Here is a 25847-nt window from a genome sequence, read left to right as displayed (position 1 = left end):
CATAGTCACCTAACAAGAGGAACTTCCTGCTGTCTCCATAAAGCTGGCGTAGGTTGATACAGAACTCATGGATGGAGGAGCCATTCCTGTACTCATGGAGCAGCATGGCAAACTGTTGGATCTCTTGGGATGACAGCTTTGTCCGCAGCTACAGGTGCCAGAAGGATAGCATTATACCACTTGACAAACATTTTTTTAATTTAAATCTTCAAAATGTGGAGTTCTTGTGTTCTGACAAATGAAAGTGTTCATTTGAAAAAGATAAAAATCATCTTTCTTAATATTCACAAAATCTACATGTATGTCCAGTTAACCATAGTTTCATTCCTATATTTTCTAAAGTGAGCTAAAGCAGTAAAACTCATTCACATGTAACACAAAACATAAAAATCAAAAAGAATGTAGAACAGGCCAGGTTATCAAGAAAGAAGAGAATGAATGAAATGCTTTAACAGTAAAGCATTTTTCTCCATTTAAACATTCAAGTCAATTTCTGTTGTAGGGCATGATAAAAAAATAAAATTCTTCTTTAGCTTGATGGCATTGGTGGGCTTTCCTACCCGTTTTCTGGAAGGTGAATGACTTAACAAAAAAGCAACTTGAGCTGAAAATGTCTCAGAGAAATGAACCGTCACTTGCTGAAAAAGTAAATGAAGCTCTGCAGAACCCCACATCACCCCTCTTATCTCATATTTCTAAAAGCCAGACAAAGAGAATTGGGAAAAACCAGGATGCTGCTCTATAAATCCCAAACTGACAAAGAAATACACAAAGAAGAGGGTAGTCTAAGAGGATACATCTTTCTATTGATTTTATGTGAACATTATGAACAATCTGTTCAAAGTAGAAAGAGATTGAGAGATAATGACTGTTCACTCCACTAGGGTGTCTTAAGTGGTTTCTATTGTACCTATATGAAAATGGCAAGCATTCCCTGTGCATCATTCATGCAATAATTTATGCTCCCTAACTGAGCAGGCCCAAGCCCCTCTTACCGTCATCATGTAGTCCTGCAGCAGCTCGGCGGCGGTGGTGCTCAGCTCACTCTCGCTAACTGTCTTTGGTTGGGGGGAGGCTGGGGTGGATGAGGATGAGGGTGAATTCCCCCCTGTATCTAGGGAGCCCTGGAAGGAGCTAAAGAAAGCAGGTTCAAACAATTTCATCTGCAAACCTTACTGCCCAGTATAGATTGTATACAAATTAATATCTTCAGAAGGCTGAGCTCATGGTTTAAAAGCTGACTGGCCACAACTAAATATTCAGGAGTGGACATACTTTACAGCAAATTCATAACTCAGAACAAATCAGCTGTAATAGAATAGCCAACTTACTGCTTTTTGTTTGACTTTATTGCACAAGATTACACAAGTCAAGGAGGATTAAAATGTAATTTTTTTCTGAAGTTACAACAAAGCATATATATATAAAGGATACTTGACAATTTATAAATGGCTAAAACACCTCCTGAAAGGAAAAAAGAAACCCTTATTTATGTCAGAAAAAAATGTTTATGTATCTAGCTGCACCTCACAAATCTGAAATTGAATAAAAGTGAGATGGAAAGGAAATCTACATCCATCCCAGGGTCACTTTGGATGAATAATTTGGTACAATTACAACGGAGGTTTCTAAAGGATATTCTGATAAGGCGATAAAAATACTTACAATGTACTTGCTTCTGTTTCAAAGGCCTCTTTAACATCGACTTTACTAGAGGAATCATCTACAAAATTCAAAGTAAAAAACCATCAACCATTGTAATTTGACAAACAAAATGAAAGGAACACTGCTCAGCATTACAAAAGGCTTATTAATTCACAGTAAACCCATAGATTGAAAAGCTGTTTTCTTTGTGGTAGTATGGAAACCATGTTTGAAGTTCAACTCAAGGTCTTATTACCAAAACTGAAATGAGCTGATACATTTGTTCAAAAACAAAGACTTTCTTTCCCACACTAGACCCCAAAATGCAGCTGTAACAGATATTCACTAGAACAGCAACATGCAAGACATAGTTAAATGGAAATGTGGTTTCACTGAAAGAGGCCACATTCAACACTGTTAAGAAGCAGCACGTACTCACCACTGTACAAAGAGAGATGTCTTGTAGGCGTAGAAGCCCCGTCGAATATTGCTCTGTCTAAAAAGTCTATAGTTGATTCTGTGTAAACAATCTGGAAGACTTGGCTGAGAAGTAAACAGAGTTCCTCAGCTGCTGCCTAGAATAAATGTAATTGGAATCAGTTGTAATCACTATACTGTGCATAAGACATCAGCATACTCACCAAGGACATATCCCAGTCCCAGGAACAAGGGGACATTTACCTTATTCTCTGCAGCCAGGACAAGCAGACAGCAGACTTCAACCAGCACAGCACCACTCTCTGACAAGGATCCCAGCGTTTGAGATTTGGAAACCTCAGGACATGTACTGGAACAGGGTGAGCTTCCGGGTTCCTGAGCTAGTCAAAACAGAGTATAGGCCTTCAGACAGGGAATGGACTACAAAAATAACACAGAGCAATGCATTAAGGCTTCATTAGCTTGACCACCATTATTAATCATTAAGTTTGATGCACAAGATAAACCAGTACTATTTCAAACACACTGAACGATCTAATCTGAACGTGTGCTACGTAAAGTAGCACTATACCTATAACAGATATTAATATAGTTTTAGTAATGGCAGCAATATCTTGCAGTTAACAAACTAAGCCTAATAAATAGGAACTATTTAAGTTCAATATTATACTGCTTTTTCTTCCAAATTGACCTTTTGCTGTCCCTTAAATTCCACAGTTTAATGCATTTTTCTCATATCCTTGGGTTATAATATATAGGCTATAACCTGCATTAAAAATTAAATCAATCTGGAAAAAATATTATCAAGAGAAACAGTACATTTTCCATTTATGTTTGATTCTACAATTATTACTTTTAAAATATTTACAGTACTTCGTTATGCATTTGCCTGGAGCTTGTATAGCAAAAATTCTTCTGATAAGTGTTCTCACAACACCACAAAAACACACTTTCCATGTCTTTTGCAGTATTTTTCATTGTTAGCATACAAGCATATTAACTTGTGGTAATGCTCTGAATAGCGGTGTCATAACCAGCTAGTAGAATTACCTGTCTTTAGCACTACCAGATGCAGGGAGTCGTCTCTGATATAGGACACAGCAGCGATGTCGTGGATGGGAACCCTGAGTATGATATCTTCGCCATCCCGCCATACCAGTTTAACATTGTATGCAGACAGGCTGACCACAGCGTCCTGCTCTGCTGTGAGCTGGCCAGGGAGCTGGTGAGCTTTCTAAACAAAACATACTGTTTCAGCTTCCTTTTCAGACGGAAAACCCATGCAGCCACTAAGCTTAGCTATCCAGGGGAAAAATAAGAGTTGTGCCCAAAATCAAATAATTATCCCAACAGAAAGGTCGTTATACAATGTGGAAACTCTGGTAAAATGTACATCACACAAGTCAAGAAAAATGTATTTTATGAACAAGTCAGTAATATATGCATTTACTTGAAATGTAAATGCTCTATTGCTTCATGTTTAATTGCTAATTTCTTTCAGTTTGTTCTAAAAGTACCAGTAATATTTTACACATTCATCTGGTAAGCGCAAGTAAGACTGCTAATGTAATAAAAAACAGTGAACATGAATATTCCACATACTATGATGTACAAGAGTTTGCTAAAGTAATCAACAGAGGGAAGAGACATTTTGGTTTCTCTTGTTAGAAAGATGATAAACATAAAAAAAAGTGTTAAACAATGAGAAGAGAGACAGATAAAGACAGTAGAATAACAAAAAAATGTGCCTGTATTAACTCATTTTGCTTGCCTGTATACAACTACTCTTCATTTTAACATGGTTTAAGTTTTGTATAACAAATCTTTGCCTGACAAAGCTGAGAGATATTAATCCAGTTTCTCACCCTTGCATTATCAATTAAATGCAATACTTCAGTCCGACTGGATGGATTCAGGTATCCTGGTACTGATGTGAGCTGCCCCAAATACTGTAAAAAAGGGGTAAATTATCATAACTCAATCATCTCTGTAATCGGTGATCCTGCTGAATCATGATGTGTTTTTTGGGGGAAAAAAGGACAGGATTCATATCCTTCGTGATCACATATCACAACAGGCAGGCACAATCTACCGATGCTGGACAGTATGCCCCTGTGTGTCAACTACCAAATGATTTTAATTTAAATTAAGATTTGTGTTACTTAAATGGTGCCATTAATTGTACTGAATTATAAAAACAACTGAATTACATAAAAAGATTTCACTATGGTGAGCTGTTCCAAGTATATAAAATTCTCAAAGGTACTCACAGTCAAGCAAAAGACAACTTGATGGAATCTTTGGATCAGTTAGCTACTAACTACCATATGGGCTAGAGATGGGCTGAAAGTCCTCGTTTATAACTGTTCTTATGTTTTTATACAGTACTTTACTCCAACATTCCAATATTTGTCAAAGCTTAACTGTTATCTGGGCCAGTAAATACTTCAGAGTCAGTGTAGAAAGTATTTTTCGTATGTTCAGCAAAAATAATACAGTATATTTGCATAAAACTTGTAACCCTTGGGTGCAATATGAAGTTTAGAGACAGATTTCTCAGTTCTGTATTAGTTTTAACATCAGAGAGCAGACTGTACTGTGGAAGGTTTGTTTCTAGAAATTAGCATTATCTTGCTGCTAATTTGCAGTAAAGTTTGGTCAAATTTGATAAGTAGTTCAGCCTGGACTCGGGAAACCACAAATTATTTTGTTGTGTGCTCGATTGTAATCGTCTTCAATACTTACTTAAGTAAAGAAACATGAACTTTTTAGCTTTTAAATTTTTGCCTTCATGTTACACTACCATCTCATAATTCCATAGAAACATGTGACACATTTGCTCAGTTTTCATTCATGACTCTAATGGCTTTATCGTATATTTTAATCTGGTACAAGATTTAATTTAACACCCTCCATAACGCACAAATATTATCCAACATAAAGCTGACATTTCCTGTTTTTGCTCTCGGTTTCATATTTAAAAGAAGTTGTAGAGTTTTGCGGTTTTTGACAGGGTAGTAAAGTTAGCACTAATGCCTACACCTAGGTTGTGCAATCGATTCCAGCTTTCGAATTTATGCAGTTTGCAAGCTGTCCTGAATTTTTCCCCCAGAATTCCAGTTTCTGAAGGAGACATGCTACCTAGATTTGATTGGGTATTGAAAATTGTTCACTTCTTCATGGCCTTGCGAATGGTCACTGCGTCTTGCTCACGATGACAGCTGCCATGTGGTTTCAGTTCTGCCCTGCTACCCGTGTCTAGGGAACTGACACTTTCTTTGCCACAGCCTTCACCAGGATAAGCTGCTTACTGATAGTGAATGGATGGAAGGGTTTTAGACATGTCTAAAGCGTCTGGCACTCCCTCTTTATTTCTGAGTGATAACATGAAAGTTTCTAAGGAATTAGAAATACTTTTTTACTGTAAAGCTTTGTTTTCTAATTTAGTATTTAGAGATGCAATTTGTTGTGTATATTTATAAAAAATAATAAAAAGCTGGTATATATATACACTATAAATAAATACTATAAAAACTATAAATAAAACTTCAATAAAATATAATTAGCCCTGAATGTTTTCTCTTTTCTTTTAACACTTATATCCCTCTACAACATGAAAACAAAAAAGAGAACAATTTGAAGTCGGCTTCAACAAAATGGCTGTGTAGCCATACACCGATAATTTTTTGGGTAAAGAAGTGTTGACTGTTCTTGGTTTTAAAACAACTTTCACATAGTCTCCACTTGTGTCATCTGGTTTGTGTTTCACTCTTTATTTATTCCTCTGGAATAACATTGTCTATGCCTTTGAGGATTTAAAATACTTATACCAAGTCCCATAGCAGTCTTCTTTGTTCAGGACTAAAAAGGTCCAGTTCTTTTAGTCTGTCAGTATAGGACATTCCTTTAAAGTCCTGGAATAGATCTGATTACTATTCCCAACAATGTTCTTAAAACAGCAATATTTTTGGGATATTATGACCAAAAGTGTGCACAACACTCTAAATAAGGACTTACTAAAGCACTGTGGAATTTTAACATCTCTTGATTTGAATTCTACACGTAACTACATAGACTGACAGTTTATCTGTAAGTGTAAGTGGCGACAATTTAACATCCAAGACTTTGTTACAAGTAGCCTCTTGTAGCTCGGTGTTTCTCATTTTATATTTATGGTTTACTACCTGGATGTTACACCCTAACTTGTCTGTTAAATACCATCAGCCAAGTGTCTGCCCAGTATTGAGATTTAACGAAATCTTTTTGGAATTTATTTTTTCCTTCTATAGTATTACCTAAAACTCCTCATTTGATAGCTTATGCAAATCTGACTAGTATACTAACTGTACCAGAATCTAGATCTTTGATTTACATTAGGGTGGAACAGTGGTCCCAGTACATATACCTGTGACAGTCCACTATTTACATAAAGCCGTACAAGAATACTGTTTATTTAAACATGAAGTAAAAACCTGCTGTGGTATTTTAAAATGTAGGTGTACAGTACCTCTAGTAGTGGAGAAGAAACACTTTAGTGGAGCTAAATGCAACATTTTAAATCAGAAAAGTCTGATACAATAAAATGAGAAAATTAAACTAAATAAGAGGAGGCTAAGGCAACAAACAACTCTCTTTCTCTTGCGTAACGGTAAAAGAATGCGGACCTTGACCTCCTTCTCAATGTAGTCGTTGAGCAGTATGTCGGGGTCGACGCGGTGGTCTGGGAGGGACAGCGGGACGGTGTGCAGGGCCCTGCGCTCTGTCACTTTCTCCTGGGCCTTCTTGTCCCTCCCCTTTTCTCCCTTCAGGAAGACGCGCTTGAACGGCGACACGATACCAGGCTGCAGGAGAAAGCAGTAAGCAGGAGTGTTATGCACACACACAAAAAAAACAACGCTCAGTGAATAACAAGCAAAGGAAGCAAGTGTGGTAATAGTCTGCAAAAAAAAGGAGACAATGCTACATAAATAACTTCAATCTGCTCCTCTTCTAAACATCTTATTTCAATTCAAGTCTAGTCATTTGGTCTTACATTATATCAAATTCAAAAATTACTCTGCAAATTGATTATGAGGAAGGCACCATTCCAATTTTTTCCTTGTTTAAACTTTCAAGAGCAGCAAATATAAATCACATTTTTAAAAAAAGTAAATGAAATGTTTAGTACATAATTTTCTGTTGTTGGGTTAATAACAAAGAAGGTTTTCTTATAATTAAATTGGTACTAGACCAAAAAAAGTTTGTACAGCACTTTCAATGGCTGGTGAGATTCTGTAAAGACCATTTAAAACATTTTATTTAAATAACACGAGGGACCAATATTTCATTATACTGCCGTCATTTACAGATTATGGGTTAAAGTGCAGCAAAAAGAACTTCATTAAATAGATACCATCAAAAAACTAATCATGTATGCAGTTTCTCCTAAAGAAGAACACAAATGTTGAATTATTAACAATTTAACTCACAAATGCAAAGTGAAACAACAAAGCAAACATTAAAAATACAAAAGGCTGGATACTAAACCGTTATGGAGATATAAAAGATGAGACAAACAAGCACTTTATTGACTTTTTTTACCTTTAGATACTTTGTTACTGCGGCAAGCTCAGAGCATTTTCAAGTCAAGCCATCTGGCAATAAATCCGACATTTCTGGGATAGAATAAATAAGTTTTTCCTTCGTCTTTACCATACAGGCAAATTCTGTGCCCGAGAATGCACAAAGTACAGTAAACCTTCCTTAACAGAATCAATAACCATTCCACATGAATACTCTGTTTATGTTATAGCCAAGAAATAACTTTTTTGCTTCCCCCAGCAACTGTACCAAATGTACTGGTGTAGCACATCCTACCTCATTCTCCATGAAACTTCATATGTCGCTGGACACGTTCAGGAGACAACAGATCTACCACACCTGCATCTTATCACCATACCACTGTACGGTAAGTAGCATTCCCCCAAACTGAAGAAAATCAGGGCTTCTTCCCCCCCCACATTAGGAAAGCACCTGATAGTTGTTGATCAGCCCCATGGCAGATAAGCCGGAAACAAGAGCAACCGCCACTTCCTGCAATGACATTCGTGGTTCACTTCCGCCCGCCATCCTACTGCAAAGGAACTTATTATGTAAACCCCTTCAAAACACATCTGAAAACCCAGTAACGGGATTCACGGAACAATAACAGAAACGTGCTCCACCTTAATGGTATCATACATCGAGCAGACATCACAAATTAGTCATGCAAATAACTACCCAACCATAATGCATTACAATTGCTTTGTCCAGAAAAGGTACTTCTGTCCTCCAAAACCCATTCATTAAATATAATGCAAGAAGGCAAAAGTTTTTAAAAAAATATCAGGCATTTCAAAAAAAGAAAGCAGAGGGTGAAGTGAGCTAGCAGAGCATCAGATGCCTTACTGTTATAGCACACTGGGCTTTGAATCACTATAAAAGTATGCATTTGCTTGTGCTCTAATGACAAAATCTCAAACTCTTATGTCGCAAAACTCCTGACAATCTGAATCATACTGGTTACCTGGGATTTCAGGGACCATCTGTTTCCATGAAAGCAGTAATTCTACTTTGAAGTGCAGAGTCTCAGAGCTCCCAAGTCTGCTCAATGACACACAGTTCTCTTAATTACACAAGCACAATACAGCACAATAGCACCACCATGTGGCTCTATAACATAAGAAAAGCTGTGCAATCAGTTTTGGATATCAGGCACTGCAGGATGTGAGGAGCTAAATCCAGGTGCTGGAAATGTCAAATATATTATTTGGAGTTAATCTGTATATTAGTCATGAAATCAAAATACTACTGTAAAACTCTTCTGAAAATATATACATTTCCACTATATATAAGATAATTAATTGCAATATGTACACATATAATCCTTCAGTAATTTCTTGTACAATCTAAACTAATCAGTGGTCATATTAATGGCCACTATACTATTTCCGTCTAAAATATTAATTTTCTATACTACAAAAATGTTACTTGAGCCTACTAACATAACTGTGTTGTGTATCCTATTCAGAAAAAAAAACCTTTAAAGGACACAGCCATGGCAAAAACAATGTAATTGTCTCTCAGTCAAAACATGGCATAATTTTGCATAATGAAGGCTCAAATGGTCAACTTGAGAAAGCAGGTGTATGTAGCCCTATCACACAAAATGTCAGATGTAGGCAAGACTAGTCATGTAGCATCTCAAATATCTTCTTCTGCTGGTAAGCTACTGAGCTGAATTGTCTCAGTTTACCTCAGATAAGTTAAAACAGAACCATTCTTGAAGTTCTGCTTAGAAAAAGGCTTTCAATGTCACTCATCTATTCTCACACAATTCAGTAAAACATTTTAAATTATTCAAGATATAAGCACTTTAAAATGCTAAACTGAATCGAAATAAATCTGTTCTCATTACTATATAACCTACTAGCTAACAGCTAATAACTAGTTACAGCTGTGCAGATCAAATTATAAGACTAAATTGTCATATAATCTGTTTATAGTCATACCACGCCAAAAACTTTATCAGTCCAGGTCTCAGCTTTTTAGATCAATCATTACACTACTGTAGGCCAGCAAGAGTGAAACAATCAAATTAGTAGTATCATGTTTACAAATGAAATCAAAGCAGTACAAAACCACAGACATAAATATTCTGAATGGGAGCAGTTTTTGTGACTAGTTCTTTAATGCCAAATTAAACTAGCCAAGTCCTTTTTTTTAAACTATAAAATCAAATCTGTAATATCACTTCATTTTCACTCTGAACAGTTTTGAAGGAAGAGCTTTGTGCTTAAAACATGTTGCCATTTGCTTTTTTCTGTATGCATTAAGCCATCGTGTTCTTTTTCCTACAGAGGCACTGTTTATTATTTTGCGCTCATTGAGGTAATAAGCCTTTTCCCACTTTGAAAATTAAGTGGCAAGCTACAAGTATTTGTCTGTGACCCATTGATTCAGCTGTGAGGAAATCCAGCGGGGTTTTTATCTACGTCAATTACTAACATATCTCTCAAAGGTCCAACACCCTAATGTGTGAAATTTTCTATTCAAAACTGCAAGTGCCTACCAGCCAGCAGCTATATCACCCTGCAACTCACCACCCACTAAAGCTAAGCAGGTGTGAGCCCGGTCAGTACCTGGACGGGAGACATCGTGGGAAAACTAAGGTTGCTGCTGCAAGAGGTATTAGTGGGATCAGTAAGGAGCGCTCACCCTGCGGTTTGCGTGTGTCCTAATGGCAGTATGGGACACTATACTGTAGAAAAATGGTACCGTTCTTCAGATGAGACGTAATACCTGCAGGGCCTGTATACAACTACAGAACCATGCCTACAATGTCCCACAATACTACACCCTCACCTAGTTTTTCGTTTGGGAAATTTGCTGTTTCAGTATTGTAGGACTATCTACCCAAAAGGCACATGAAAATATAAAATTAGGCAACAGAAATATTTTAATAAGCTAATGCACATTTAATCATCAAGATTTCTACAGAAATATCTTAGAAAAGGCCTTATTAACATTGCATTATGTAAATGTAAATCATTATTTTTATTTATTCTAAAGTAGCTAATTGAACGCCACTAGCTGATTGTGCCATTTGCATTAGATTGTGGCATTTCCAGAATCTGGTGCATCATATAACTATATACTCTAACATTCAATTTGCCATTTTTTTGCATCTTGACTGTCTAGAACAGGGGTTTCTGGCCTTTTTTGGCAGCTGAACCCCTTTAACCTAGATTATTTGCCTCAAGTACCCCCTTGACATTTTAACTAAATCAAACCTTTCAATAAATGTAAGGCTAATTCTATCAGCCAATTCTGTCGTTGGTTTTTGCATATAAAGTCACGGTAAAGTGTTACATTTGATTGTTTTAATGTAATATATATTACTTTCAAAATATATATATATTTTTTTAAATTGAATTTAATTTGACAGACATTTCCATCAATCACAAACCCCTAGGGGTTCATGAACCCCCAGTTGGGAACACCTGCTCTAAAAGATGAAAGTGTCAACAACTAAGTCTTTGCTTAGTTTCTTTGAGCTCAGTGTCTCTCCTTGTATTCATAGATGATGTTTTTGCTACCAGAATGTAACACACTGCACTTGTCTGCATTTGTTGCATAACCCTCAATTCAAAAAGTATTCAAATTCATGATCTTAATGCTATGTTAACATTCTGCCCCCTAAAATATTTATTTGACAGATAAACCTGCTTCTTTACCAAAGCTGAAAGATTTTGGTAAAACTTGTGCCTTCATTTTCATCTTCTACCCAATATGAAAAAAGCAACAACCGTGTTAACAATTGACGATTAAGAACTGTGATGAAACTAAACAAAATATGATAAAGCACTGTCAAGCAAATCTGCTGGGCTCCACTACACAGTCTTAACAACATATAGGGGCGAAAGTATAATGCGTTGACATGTTAGAAAGTCTCAGTTCCCGAATACAAACTGCCCTGAAATATAATTTCATGAAATGTACAAGAAATCCAAGGACAGAAAATATAAAAAAATAAGTGCTGCCTGTTCCTTCTGCAGCTTGTATGCTGATGCAGCTTTACACTCTAGTGTCTTATTATACTATATAACGTAATAAGTAATTGAAAATCGTTACGTAACATTACAAAAAACAAACCACAAAAAGACAAATTGTTTTAGAAAACTAACAAATACTAAGACAAGTTGTGAGCTTACATTATTTAAAATATTTATTCCAATACTGTTCAATGTAAAATGTATTTTGACAAGGAACCATCTGAGCCTTAAGTATCTTGTATAATGTATAAAATGCTTTTGGATTTCTGAGTATAAATGCAGAACAATTATAGTATAGTCTGGAGACCACAAAATAGCACTAATACAGTTTTTCTATAGTATACTGTAGTCTTACTATGTTGAATGAACAAGCATACATTTCATTGTGAGAGATAATTTCTCTAGCTGGAAACCTTTGGGACTGACTGATCAAACATTGCTGCTCAGATTTAATTCTCATCTGAAAATGTAGGTAAGGGTAAATTGCCTTGCACATCAAATTTGCTCTGTGAGACGGGTGAACTGCCTGAGCCCTCGTTCACTTCTTGCATTTGCCTTATTTCACACTGTTTAGTTGGGCCGCTGGCAAAGTGACGCACCTTCACTTTGGCTGTCTGCAGCAGGCCTCCTACTGGAGAGTTTTGCTCGTCTGTTTATTACAAAACTGCTGGGCTGCATCGGATCCCTGTTTTTTTGTTTGAAATTGTTTATTTTCTGCTTGCCCTGAACTCGTTTTTGGTTTTCCTCTCTATCTGCTGCAATGCACTCTTGCTTTGATAGCTGTTCGCTAACAAACCTGCTCTCAAGAACTACTGTTGCTGCTTTGTGCTTCTGTTGTGGATGGTGTTGATGGCCTTTCAGTCTGACCATGTCTGTGATCCAAGCTGCCAGTTTGGGAGCTGTGGATATGGCATGTTCTCCAGACTTGCTGTGAATGTTAAGATTATTGGTGGTGTATTACAGACTTCAGCTGTAATTTGTTTTGTCTTACTCGGTATCAAGGTCACTGAGCTTTCAAAACCTCAAGTCTTTTGTTTCTGGGAATTTTGCACACATGCCCATATAAACAGGATAGCTCCGGTTTCATAATGGACCTAAAATAACTTTAATTACAACATTAGTGTTATTTGGTCACATTGGCATTACTATTCACCACAGGGCAGTGGCATTGATTATGACTGAGCAATCTTCTCAAAATTTCAGCATGTACCATTTCTAAATATAAACTTCCTTTAGTAATTATCTAAGATTTGAACTCTTAAACACCCAATCATTAACTTAGTAATAAGGCTGCAATTCTCAAGAGTTTATAATTGATCAAAAGGTAGATTTTTTTCAATGAAATACCTACCTACATAATGATTTTTTGCTAAAAAGACTACTCTCTTTGCTAGAGAAGCTACTCTCCATGGATACAACTATGCTAAAGAAAACTGTGGTCAGGGTTGTGGTATAGCAAGACATTCATTATATATCTATATATATCTGGTTCTTGTGCTAAATGTTACATCTTTTGAATATATACAGTTTTTAATATGAATTTACCTTGACTTCTGTTACTAGTTCAAGTTTACCATAGCCTTAAACCTAATACAATGTTTCTACACTATTAACACTGACATGTCCAATCTCAATCAATTTTAAATGGTTTTAATTCAAATCGATTTCAATGTATAGTACATTTGGATTTTATTTGACTGTGCATCTACTGCCAATTTCTTAGCTACTTCATATTCTTTCAGTTCTATTCTGAATGTCAACTGTAGTCACAGCCATGCATTAGTTAATTTTCGTGTAGTGGACATTTCAAAATTGCCACTTGAAATGGACACTTCTGTCCAAAGTCTGATACTAGAAATGCTGGTATCTCCAGCTAGTCTGATATATAGATCCACCGTTTAGCTCAATCTGCTTTTCTTGAGGATTCTGTTGCTTTTTAGAATGAGACTAACAAACTACTTATTGTCTAGCTCCTACTAAATCTCATTTCCTTAGCTTGGTCTTCATCCTGGTACATAAATGACCTGTGTAGAGGAAGATCAATCAATCAATCACAGTTTATTGATCAAATAAAAGATATGAGTGACTGTTTATATACGGGCTTAGGAAGAGCTTTTACGTTTGCCAGATTGTACTTCTATTTGAACCTTATTGAGAAGGGTCCAACAGTAATCCTACAGTGTTATTTGTTCCTCATAATAAAATGCTTGAACCAGTTAATAAGTCTAACCTCACCACCACCCCTCTATTGAACAGAGTAATACATTCATACTGTTCTTTTAATAATGAAATGTACATTATTAATGATCAGCTGCTGCTGGTTTGAGTTTATTTCATTTTATTGTTCAGGATTAAATCCTGTACACGCTGGGATTTACTGCTCAGGATCCTGTCCTGGACAAAACTTGTAGTTGTTCCATGGTCTTAAATTCACCCCTGAATCCTGTTACTAACAGTAGGAAGAAACACACTGAACAACTAGTTTTCAAATGCAACATTTAAAGGCTGAGATGCAACAATATTAGAATGCATTTCAGGTACAGAAAAAAATCCTGAGTCCCACACATACTGTAGCAAATGTTAAAAAAATATTTTTGCTAAACTAGATTCAAATATAGCAACAGACCATCTATATTCCAGACTACATCTGGAAAGAAAATCACACCTTACTGAGATGTAGAACTCACTCATGTTGAACAGAAAGCCCTTCGAACCCTTCAAATACACAGATAGCAGCACAAAGTCATAACTGTAACATTTCAGTCTCAAAACGGTAGAACAGAAGTCAGAGCTGTTTCCTTTGAGTTGAAACATATCTGTCACACCTGGTAACAGCAATGTTTCCTGTAAACACTGACAACAAGGAGAAAATATTTGGAGGCCACAATAAAATACCCGGAGAAAACTGAAACCAAGAACTCCGCATTAGAAAAAGAATAACTCTATAAATCATTGCTGTAGTAAAACATCCCTGCATATTTTGCATATACTGGTACAATAAAATTGTACTTGCCATTACATCAGGTCAACAAATTGCAGAAAAGCTGGAATTAGAAACCACCTACAAAACAATCTTAATACAGAATGTACTGTAGGTATAAGCTCCCCACTTACAGTATTGGGAGGGAGACTATAAACAGAATACAATTAAACAGAGCGACGAGACAGATTGCTACTGTGGCAATACCCTTGCTCATTTTCTCCAATGGAAGAGTTCACCATATGAAACTAACAAAGAATCTGCACTGAAAGTCATGTAGGCTAAAATAGAAGGGTGTTGCATCCTGCTCAACATTTGTTTGCCCCGCCCTGCATTCTTCAGTTTTGATTAAGCTGGAAAAAACATTTAAGAGCAAGAAAAGGTCTCCTCTGAGATAAAAGCGATAAAAAGACTAAACAAATTAAATTGAAAATGTTTGAGATGTGATATTTTAAATCTTAAATCTTGACACAATCCGATAGTAGAATATTATTTCCAAATTAGGTCATACATAATATTAAGAGAACTGCTGATAAATTTCTAAATATAACCTACAAACATGCATACATATATGCTGTATTTTATTTTTAATCACAGGACCATGGATGTACAGTATGCCAAAAAATGAATTACATTTATACAGTACACCGTAGTTGGTGATTTTACCACTAATCCATAGTAAGGACAGTTATATGCTAGGGTCCAGAAATTTTTAACACAGCCATAAAGGCAACCATTTTATTGTGGAAGTTGTTTCCATATACAAGATACAATAATAGTTTTTCAGGAATAAACCTGTACTTGCAATCAGACAACTTGATTATTTTATACAGCACAGTAGCATCCCAAACGGCTCTACAGATCCACATCACTGTGGCGCAATGGTCAGCATTGGGACCCATATTTACATGGGTTTCCTCTGGGTGCTCCGGTTTCCTGCCACAGTCCAAAGACATGCGGGGAAGTTAATTGGCTTCTGTAAGAATAGGCCCTGGTATGAGTGTGTGCATGTCTGTGTCTGTGTGTGCCCTGTGCTTCCAGGGCCACAGTGACACTGAATTTGATAAGCCCTGATTAGAAGTGATGTCATTACAATGCAGGTTAGCGAAAAAATACAAAAATATATTTTTCTCAAAAATGTGTAGGGTAATGAAAGCACACTAGACTACAAAACCATAAACACCCCAAAACAATAAGAGAATAAGTCAGGTAGAAAATCAGATATATATTTACAAGCAAGGTAGCAGAAAGGAAAAGTAATTGAGAAGTGATAGCTTTTAATATTGGAACAAGGAACTTTTATCATTAATACAGAGTTCCAGAGGTTTGGTGCAATATATTTTAAATGCAATTCAAAGTACAGCATATGTTCAGGCCTAAACCAAATAATTCATAAATATTTAAATAACTTCTACAGGAGCCATGAAGTAGCCAACAGATCACACCCTCCATGTGTGGTTATGGAGAAGCTGCCACAAAGGATTTTTATGGTCACAAACAGGAATGAGGGGGTCAGAAGGTCAGAGTTTTAACAAGGCAGAAAGGATGGAATACCAAGTGACAGCGCCACATGTTTTCCAGGCATGACTTTACTAGCTTTCTTAAAAGACAAAGCTTTTCCTCTTTGAGAGATAATTAAACTGAACTGTCACCACAGAAATCTGAGTGAAGTGTAAGTAGTAAAGTGTAGAGATTGTAGGAAAAAGCTGGAAAAAAACTATTTTAATAGAAGACAAGTTGCTTTAAAAACAACCTAACAAGAATGCTCTTTATAATTTACAAAATTCCCTGTAAAATTCCCAAAAAGATGTCACAATGAGCAACTAAAAGAAGATAAGCCCATGGTGGTGCAAAGTTTTATTTTTTAAATCCGTTCTGGTAATAATCCAAAAGGCCTCACTGTGTGTACATAATCTTGTAAACTGAAGGCTTATTCAAAAACATCTGACTTCCATGTATAAGATTTTGGCTATACTTTGTTTCATAAAACAGCTCTTAGAAATCAATAAAATATTTGGGAATTTTTTTTAATTATTACAATCACCCAACTTAAAAGCTGCATTACATCAAAATTAAGCTAAGACCCAAGTTATTCAAACATGTAAAACCTGGTTTGCTCTACTGCTCCAATTTAGCTTTGCCTGTCGTTTATCCTGTTTCTTGATGTAGTGGCAACTATAACATTGCCTATTTACTGCATGTCTGTCTTCAACCAAGCTCATCACTTCCTGTATATGACCTTTACTTTACCTTCTGTTATTACAGGCAATGTTTGTTTGCAGGTCTGAAAAGTTATCAAATGTATTTGACAGCGTTCACAAATCACGCACATACTATAAGCCACAAGAATATGGTTTTCACACAGAAAAATGTTTTTTAGAAAATAAATGGCATATATTTTGGATTATGTATTTTATACTGAATGTTGAATTAAGGCAAAATGTCATCCTTTCCGGTAACCTTGCTATATAACCACTAAGCCCTAATTGAACATACAGTAATTGATCAGGTGATATAACCCATTGTGACCTGCTGAAAATTCAAAAAGCAGCAAACATGGCAGTGCTTACCAGGAGAAAATACTTGCAGAAGGGGTTAGGGCTTTCTAAGCTTTCTAAGATTTGATGAAGACTGCTCCGATGGAGGCATGGAGCAGACATTACGTGAGAATCCTTGTGTACGACAGATCAATCTGGGAATCTGGAGGTCCGAGCGTGACGGTCCACGCTTAGTCGCTTCAGAACTGCACTTGAAGTGATGGCAACCTGACTAGACAGCACTACACTGCTCATGTTGTCAGATCTTAGCTTTATGTGATTGCATTACAGCAGGACCTATGCAAATATTAGGGATGCCATATACTACAGATTTCAGCCTTTTGAACAGCTGTGGGATGAGCCAAGAAAATGTGGCATCTAGGGCTGTATGAAAGGAATCCTGCCGATCACCCATGTTGATGAAGTTAATAAGTACAAATCTGTCAAGTCTGTTAAACGAAACACCTGTGTACTTGCCAGAAGGAGATTGTATCATCTTCCTGCAGTTGGAGGCAACATCCTTCTTTTTATGTTCTGCAAATATCGCCGATAAATCACTATATAAAAATGTCACACACAAGGGTATTCCATGCATAACACTTCCTCCAAGTAGTGACTAGGTGCTCTGGCACAAATGCTACTGTTACAAGACGTCTTGAGAGATGTCTTGTATCGTGCCTTATGTGTCGTATACAGCAGTGCAGATCGTGTATTGGTCTTAATCCATCACCTTCACATGATTCACGGGAGGCAATCATCCCTGACCTTAAGAAACAGAGTTGCTTACTTTTTGTACTTCAGTCTCACATTAAGACACGCATTCATGTACTGCCTCCCTTCCCGATGTTACAGTGTGGAGCGGGAGGCGCCGTGGCGGGCACTGGTAAAACGTCAAGGCCCCAGTTCTGGGGGCGGTAGCACCAGTGGGAGGTTAGCAGGGATCAAAAATAATCTAAAAAGAGTGAAAAATAAAACAAAAAGCCAAAAGAAAGTGTACCACTTTTCTATTGATTTTTCTGAGACAGATATGTTATCTTCAGTGTTAGTGTTACAATCTGTTCTGAAGCACTTACTTGCAACTCTACTGTAAACAAATCCTCTTTAGTTGTTGCAAGTCTTCCTTTTAGTAATTTTGTTTTTTTACATTTATCAGATGTCACATTTTTGGGCTTACAATATAAAAAACCTTTTCTTGTCATGCGCTGATAGAAACCATTCTTGTTTTCTTTACCCTTTATGTGCATCTTCTTCTCCTGGAAGGAAAAGGCATATATCACTTGTAACCACAACTACATGAAATACCTGCTCAATCATATCTGAACAGAACATGCCTATAAACATAAATCCAGGCATTTTATCATTTGAAGTTTGTCAGTTACTCAGAGGCTTTCTACTAAACTGGTCATGGAAAGTAGAACCGAACCCCCCCAGCGTAGAGTAAACAATAGTGAATTGGAGTATCCTGACCTGTAGCTGTCATTATCAATGAAACATCCTTCATTAGAGTAACAAACAGAAAACCTGATCTCCTCAGGACGCTCCTAGCATCCTAAAGCAAAGCTTAGACTTAGATCACAGTTCCTAAAAATCACTAAACCAGTCCTCTAAACAAGCTTTGAGTTAAATCCAGTATTACTTAAAAAATAAGAACACAAACTTTGAAAGTCTCTTGCTATCACAAATTAATATCCTGAGCTTTTAAAGTAACTCACCAGTAAATGCATCATTGTATGTTTATAAATAGCCTCAGGTGGGGGTGGTGTATAAATGTTGATGGGAGGAAGTAATGGGAAGTCTTTATTACCCATTATTACTCTTCAAATGTATTTTTCCCTCTAAGGAAGATGAGCATTGTGCATGCAACAGCCTCTTATTGTTTGCTAATAATATCCAAAAATATTGACATTTTCAATGAATACTAAAAAGGAATCGTGACTTACATTTCAGAACTGTGGTTTATACAATCAGCATAATTCAAGTTATTCATTCTGCTTGCTGATACTGCCCCCCACTGGTGGTAGTGGATAGTACAGACAGAATACAGTATACGTTCAAATGGTACTTAGCATTCATCTTTCTGTGTTGTCTACTGGAATGATCTGGAGGATATATTTTCGTTATATATCTAAGCAGCATGCAAGGTTGGATCACGAACAGCAGCAATGTGCCTTCCAGATATATACTGCTTAATCACGTCTGCTGTATTACAGACTGACACCAGTAGGATGTTTAACAATCAACAGAACATCTTAAGCTCCCAGTGCATAGCAGGACTCTGTGATGATGAAACAGAGACAGACTCAGATTTTGCAAGAACTAATTTTCAAAACAATGAAGATATAGCCCCATGTGGCGATCCATTTAATTAACATGGTTCACACAAAGTTTTATTTTAATGTATTTCTGGGGATTCTTAGCTGAAACAGTACTTCCTAAGCGTGTACAAAACCGATGTGTGTTCAACATATTTGTACCTATTAAAACAAGGAGAGAATAATCACTCTTGTTTTTTCCACATGTCCTTTGAATCCTCATCAGTAGGTCCATCAAATGGCAGTTTGTTAACTATTGTCCCAGAAACGGTTTCAGACATTTGAAGATTATGAAGATTGAAGATTATTATTTTCAAAATCTTCATCCTAAAGTCTTTTTATGGGGTAACTAAATCAGATGTAGCAGAGCAGCATATAGAAAGTCAGATAAATTATGAGCTCACCTGCACACCAGAAATTTGAGTGTTTTCTCTTACTTCACAAAGCACAAAAAACCTTATATATCCATGTAACTAGTTACTTTTTTCCTAGTTATTTCATCAACTGAAAAGAAAATTAAATTAAATTAGTAGGCTAGTGATTATTTTTATTATTACTGGAAGAAATTATTCCTTTTGATATATCCCTAATAATAACTGCACAATTGGGATTAAAAGAGCTCTTAGGATCCTTACAGAATATTGCAAAAGTTAACATTTGGTGTATTTATTTGGAAAAAGCCTGAAGACTAATTAGCCAATTTCAGTAATTAATAAGTGAAAATGTTCTATTTTAAGGCTCCCAGCTACATAAAATATAAAGTGGTCATATCTTGCATTCATTCTAGAGATCTACCTGGCTATCTGTACAGAAGCATTCAAAGAATAGTAATATATAATTTTATATAATAGTTATATATAATTTTAAATAATCAAAACCACTCCAAAATGAGTCATTGTTAAGTCTGCCCCCCTTCTTAACGCCCTTGTTAATACTTGACATCTATCTTCCACCAAACTGTACTTGAAAATGCTACAAATATTTTGTTGAAAAGAAGCTCTCACACAGGATGTTCTGTACTTGGCATTGCAACCAAGACAACATACAATTAATGCATCAACACATGCTGGTCTGGGAAGGTGAACTGGTGCTTAAAAAGCAAAAGAGCATCAAATGCTGAAAAGTACGGTGTACATGAGCATTTAGAAATGATGAGAATAAGCAGGTTAAAAAAGCAGTAAATGTAATATAGGTTCCAAGGTTACTGTTTGAGTCTCTCCAGTCAATTAACATACTACAGGGAGGCATTTGAAAAATGAAATTGAATTCCTAGTATTATAATACAGTGAATTTCACATTACATAAAGCTACAGCTCTTGGATCTGTTCAGTCACAGGGTGGTCTGGAATTAAATTTTACATTTTGGAGACAAACTACAAAATGAAAGGCTTTATCTTGAGTTCTCAAACAGCTTTCTAAAGACAGTATAATTATCATTCCTGTGTCCTACCTCTTACAAAACAATATAAGTGTTCCCTTTGTGGCTATTTACCCTTCCTCCATTTTTTAGAGGAGTTATCTCCATACTGCTTAACACCAAAACAAAGGAATTTCCATACGGAATTGCATGCAACCTTTTGTCTGGGAATGCAACAAGATGTCTGGGAATGCAGATTTTTCCCCAGTGAGAACAGTCACTAGCACAATTTAAGAGCAAACTGACTATAGTACAGGGCACATATCATATTAAAACTAGCTCCACAGAATAAGATGGAATTTGTGAGCATTACTGTGATTTCACAGGATCTTGATTGCCAAAAGGATGTTTTGCATGCTGTTCCAACAATTTACAAAGGAAGTAAATTCTTTAAAGGGAATTTCCCTGATTAATCAAAAAATCTGATGGAATTAATAAATCATTTTAAAATAAATTTACACAGTTGTAGTTCACGACATCACAAGATATTTTTCCCCGATTCATACAGATTACATTTTTTAGGAATTTGGGGGGGGGGGGAGTGTTTAAACTTATAAAACCTATCTGAATGTTCCCTTTAGTAAGATAGAATTTCTAAGTCTAAGTCCACGTCAATACAAATTCACAGAGCAAAATAAAATGTGTTTATTGAGCCAAATAAAATTTTGATGTGGAGAAATACATTACTAATAGAGAAAGCTGTGATTAAACTTGAGTTTGAAAAACAGAACACTACAAAATAATGTTTTTCGCATAGTCTAAATGATAGTTTAATGATTTTTTTCATACTTTAGAACCTCTAGGAATAAACATTCATAACAACAGCCACAGAATTTTCAAAAAACCACAAAGTGTTTTCAGCAAAGGGAACATTTTCTTAACAGCTGTAACCAGGCCTTTGTCTGAAAAATCCTGTAGCAAATGACTTTCTAATCATGGGTGCTTCACACAATCTTACTTTTGCTATCTCTCCCTTTCTATATAAGGGCTTCTCTAAGGATGTCCATCCCAGTCCCACATGAATGTTTCTAAGCCTGCTCTGCCTCACACAAATAGGACTTTGACATTCATCCAGAAATAAATCTTTGATTGTCTCAACTAAGGACTTTGTACAGTACAGGATGGTGTGGGAGTCATGGTTTCAAAATGCTGTGGTTCAAAGACACTGATCCCAAAAACGTGTATAAGCTGCCACTCAAAATATTTCTAGCCCGTACAGTTTATAAACTCTGAAGGTACAAAAAATGTGTGTATTTAGCATTGTTCAAACTGTGCAAAAAAAAAACTACCAGACTTCAGCCAAGATTATTGCTTCATGCTCATCTCCTATTAGTTGCAATTACAAAATAGCATTGCAAAATACAAAATATAGTGAAGATTATATGACTATAAACCTCTACAGGCAGAAAATGTGATCAAATACACATTGAGCATAGTTTTTTTTTCTCTTGTTATACAATAGAGGTATATCAAACACACATTGCCAAGACATCAGAAGTTAGAGAAGGTATTTTAATTCTGGCTAGTGTTCTGACTGAATGCAAAGCTTATTACATTTTCTTCTAATGGTAATAATCATAACCAATAATTCAATACTAAAAATCAACAAAAGATTAAGTACAATCCCCAACAACAGCACAGAGCTGCACTGTGTGAAAGAAAAACACCTTCCTACAGGAGAAATATACATGATCCGAGTGTGGCACAGAAGGTTCTGAAAAATGAAACATCAGACTTAACAGAACATATTAACAGAGGGCTACACTTTTTTCCAGTTTGGTTTAAAGGGATATCTCACACATATTTGTGCCTTTAAAGCACAATCTGGGTAATAATATAAAGGAGACAGAACCATCTCACAGATTCTAATTTCTCCTTTATATGTTAATAAAGTCTAGGTTAACAGTCACAAATGGACTTTCACAAACTTTAACTTCATACAGTATATGCATTAAGCTATGCAGAATTATATGTAGTAAAAAACATAAGGGTAATAAACATTCATATCTATTCATACCTTTTATTCCTTGCAATAGGAATGGGTGACACCCATTTTCACCTACTTCAGCAAAAATGTTCAATGAAATTGTGTTTTTCTACTTCTATACGTAATATTTTTAGCATTTAGGCAGACTATTTTGGGGGTTATGTGGGCGACTACACATAACAATCTTTGGTGAGTAACAAAGCAAGTTAGCAGCTACACAGGGTGAATAAAAGCCAAACATGCATATAAAGATTTGATAAAAAAAAGTTGAAAACAATACACTATTTAAATTTCTTAAGTACAAAATTATAGAACACGTTTGAAAACAGGCTAAAACAAGACTGGCGTGGCTAGAAGTGTCCAGTATTTAGCCATAATGTCTAAGGAACATATTTGGCTAAAGGAAGTACAATATTAACTTGAACTGGACAGAATCGAGCATAGAGAATAGAGCACAAATCTTAAACGGGTCAATTTCTTTAACCAGATGCTGTTCCTTCTAAATTGTTGTACAAAATGCTTTCTTTCCTCTTATATTTTCCTAATAAGTTTATTAAACCATTAGAACCACTGCTCTGCTCCCTTTAATTCACTCCTGGGATGAATATATTCTACATATCTTGCCTAACTGCTGCCATCTATTTTCTCCAATTCTATCTTATTCCATTGTACTGCCGTCTCATTTGCTCATTGTATGCCTTCCTGAAATTATAGACCTTTGTTCTGGACTCTGCCTATTATTATATTACACATTAAGTTACAACGTCTCATAAAAATAAATGGATCTTCAAACTGGAACTAATTAGTCAATGGACAATCTTAACAGACATATGGCAATGCGAGGGGGCAATAGAAGTACATACAATCCATGAAAGAAAAGGCATATAACCTATTAATACTTCCAAAAGTAGTTACATAGTTTCCCCCATGTTCATGCGGGCTTCATCCCACAGTCCTAAACCATACAGGTAGCTTAACTGGCTTTTAGGCCAGTTCAAACACAAAAGTCAGTTTTAAGCAGGAAATTTAAGTACTAGCAACTGCTCTGAGATACCAGAGATATTGTCCATGTGGAAACATATCCTCGCAAGTCTGAATCCTTCCTAAAGATCACCTTACAATCATAAGATCCATCAAATCTGTAACATTTTTTAACTTAACTTTGCAAGCTTTGAACTCAAACGAGTTAAAACCCTTCAAGACACACCTGCGTCCTTGGAAGGATCAAATGCTAAAGAGAAACATTGCACCCCAGTGGATAAAAACCTAAGGTTTTGATATCGCCTGAATTTACAAAGCATTTGTATTAAGAACTCTACAAATTGTGGGCATAAAACTGGGTTTACGAGAGCTAAATCATTTAATTTCTTACTGAAATGAATAACTGACTGAGCACAAATTACCTAGACTCCAAAAAATAAAATGTTTTGGGTGCCATTATTTTTCTCAGGTGGCACAGCTGGAGCCCTGGGTATAGTTCCTGGGGTGCCATCTGTGTGGAGCTTGCATGTTCTCGCCATGTTCACACAGGTTTCCTCAAGCTGCCCGAAAACACGGTGGTAACGTAACTGGTCTTCTATAAAAAATGGAGCCGATGTGACACTGTGCGCGTCTGAGTGTGCCCTGCGATGGACTGGCGTCCAATGCTTACCGGGATAAACCTCCGGATCACCTTGACCCTGAACTGGATAAGCGCTTAACGGAACTGATGCTATGCTTGATTCAATTATATTCGCTAAAATCCTGAAACACAAAATACAGAAGTGATTACTTACGGCCCAGGCTTATCTATACTTAACTACGAAACCTTTACTGTCGAAACTTTAGTGACATGTATTTATATGAACAGAGGTCATTTTGCAACAGCGAGCTATGCGACCACCTTGTGCTGTTTCTTTGGAGCACAACGGTAAGGTTCATCGACCAAAATCCACTTGGGGGAGTAACACGGCTCACCAACAGCAGTTACACCGACCCAACGATCCGCAGGCACGCAAAGGAAATAGAGAAGACCTTTAATGCAAGTTTACAATAACGTTCGCCAAAGATAAAACTAGATAAAATAAAAATAGCCAGTTACTTTGCAGAGACTATCCTTCTAATTAGAAAGTCAAACAAGCGGATGGGAACCTGGAGATTCTAGTTACTGTCACAGCCCAGTTTAAACTGCTAGAGCGTGATGTAAACACTGAAGAATTCCTCAAATAGTGGTCTATGTGACCAATATTTCAAAATAACGCACACATATAAATTTATAAATGGCGCACTAAACGCAGACCCTGCAGGAAGAATATTAGCATTTTTTCTAAGACAGAAAAGCGATATCAGTGCATTACCGGCTGCGTTCAAATCGCGTATCAAAAGTCTTGTGAACTTGTGTGCTGTTTAGAACAAAGTTACCTTTTTTGCTTTCTTTCCATCTTCCTCCATTTCTATCTGCAGATCATTGTATTCATTATTGCCGTAGTGGAAGAGTTCTTGGAGACCCTAATGACATCACTGCTGCCACAACAACATTTACCATCCAGCAGCGGCACTTTTCCCCCAATGCACAAAAACACTTAGAAACAGGACCCCCCTGGTCGCAAGCAGGGCGCTACTTAACAGGCATCTGTCATCGTCTCCCGTTGTCTCATCCTCCTTTCCCGAGAGTACTTCCCTTCAACAACCAGTGCGGTCCCTAACGGAGGTCAGAAAACCAACATATCCAGAAATACAGTGCTTGAAAACCAGAGCAAAAACACCGTCAACTTTTCAATCCTGCCGCCATCTTGGGCGTAGAAAGGATTCCCAGCATGCCCCTCGATGCAGGCTTATCGGCGGCTCCTCCAGCATTAGGCAGCCAAAAATTCACAGTTGACAGTGGACGGGCAGTTGGTTTAATTCCTGTTCTCCGGTTGCAAGGCTTTAAAACTTGGGAAATGGGTGTGTTGGCATGTTAACACGTCCACATGAAGAGT

General features: G+C 36.6%; 1 protein-coding gene across 3 annotated transcripts in view; it reads right to left on the bottom strand.

Moving 5' to 3' along the window:
* The window catches only part of ccm2 (CCM2 scaffold protein), a 32575-nt gene extending 6928 nt beyond the window's left edge, over positions 1 to 25647 (bottom strand). Inside the window, exons 1-9 of one of the 3 annotated variants that reach the window (XM_088907481.1) lie at positions 25288 to 25647; positions 6747 to 6923; positions 3948 to 4031; positions 3133 to 3316; positions 2326 to 2462; positions 2084 to 2219; positions 1666 to 1723; positions 996 to 1134; positions 10 to 148 (exon numbers count right to left, since the gene is read on the bottom strand). In XM_088907481.1, coding sequence (XP_088763607.1) covers positions 10 to 148; positions 996 to 1134; positions 1666 to 1723; positions 2084 to 2219; positions 2326 to 2462; positions 3133 to 3316; positions 3948 to 4031; positions 6747 to 6923; positions 25288 to 25317 — 1084 coding nt within the window. In that variant the 5' untranslated portion in view covers positions 25318 to 25647. Of the gene's footprint in view, positions 1 to 9; positions 149 to 995; positions 1135 to 1665; positions 1724 to 2083; positions 2220 to 2325; positions 2463 to 3132; positions 3317 to 3947; positions 4032 to 6746; positions 6924 to 7938; positions 8138 to 25287 lie in introns of those variants that run through there. The other 2 variants (XM_088907488.1, XM_088907498.1) reach the window with 2 other exon arrangements.
* Positions 25648 to 25847: the final 200 nt, after the last annotated feature.

This window comes from Atractosteus spatula, chromosome 2, assembly GCF_055471065.1.
Source record: "Atractosteus spatula isolate fAtrSpa1 chromosome 2, fAtrSpa1.hap1, whole genome shotgun sequence".
NCBI lineage: Eukaryota > Metazoa > Chordata > Actinopteri > Semionotiformes > Lepisosteidae > Atractosteus > Atractosteus spatula.
The sequence above is the reverse complement of the archived record's forward strand: the minus strand, read 5'-3'. Positions and strand labels throughout refer to the sequence as shown.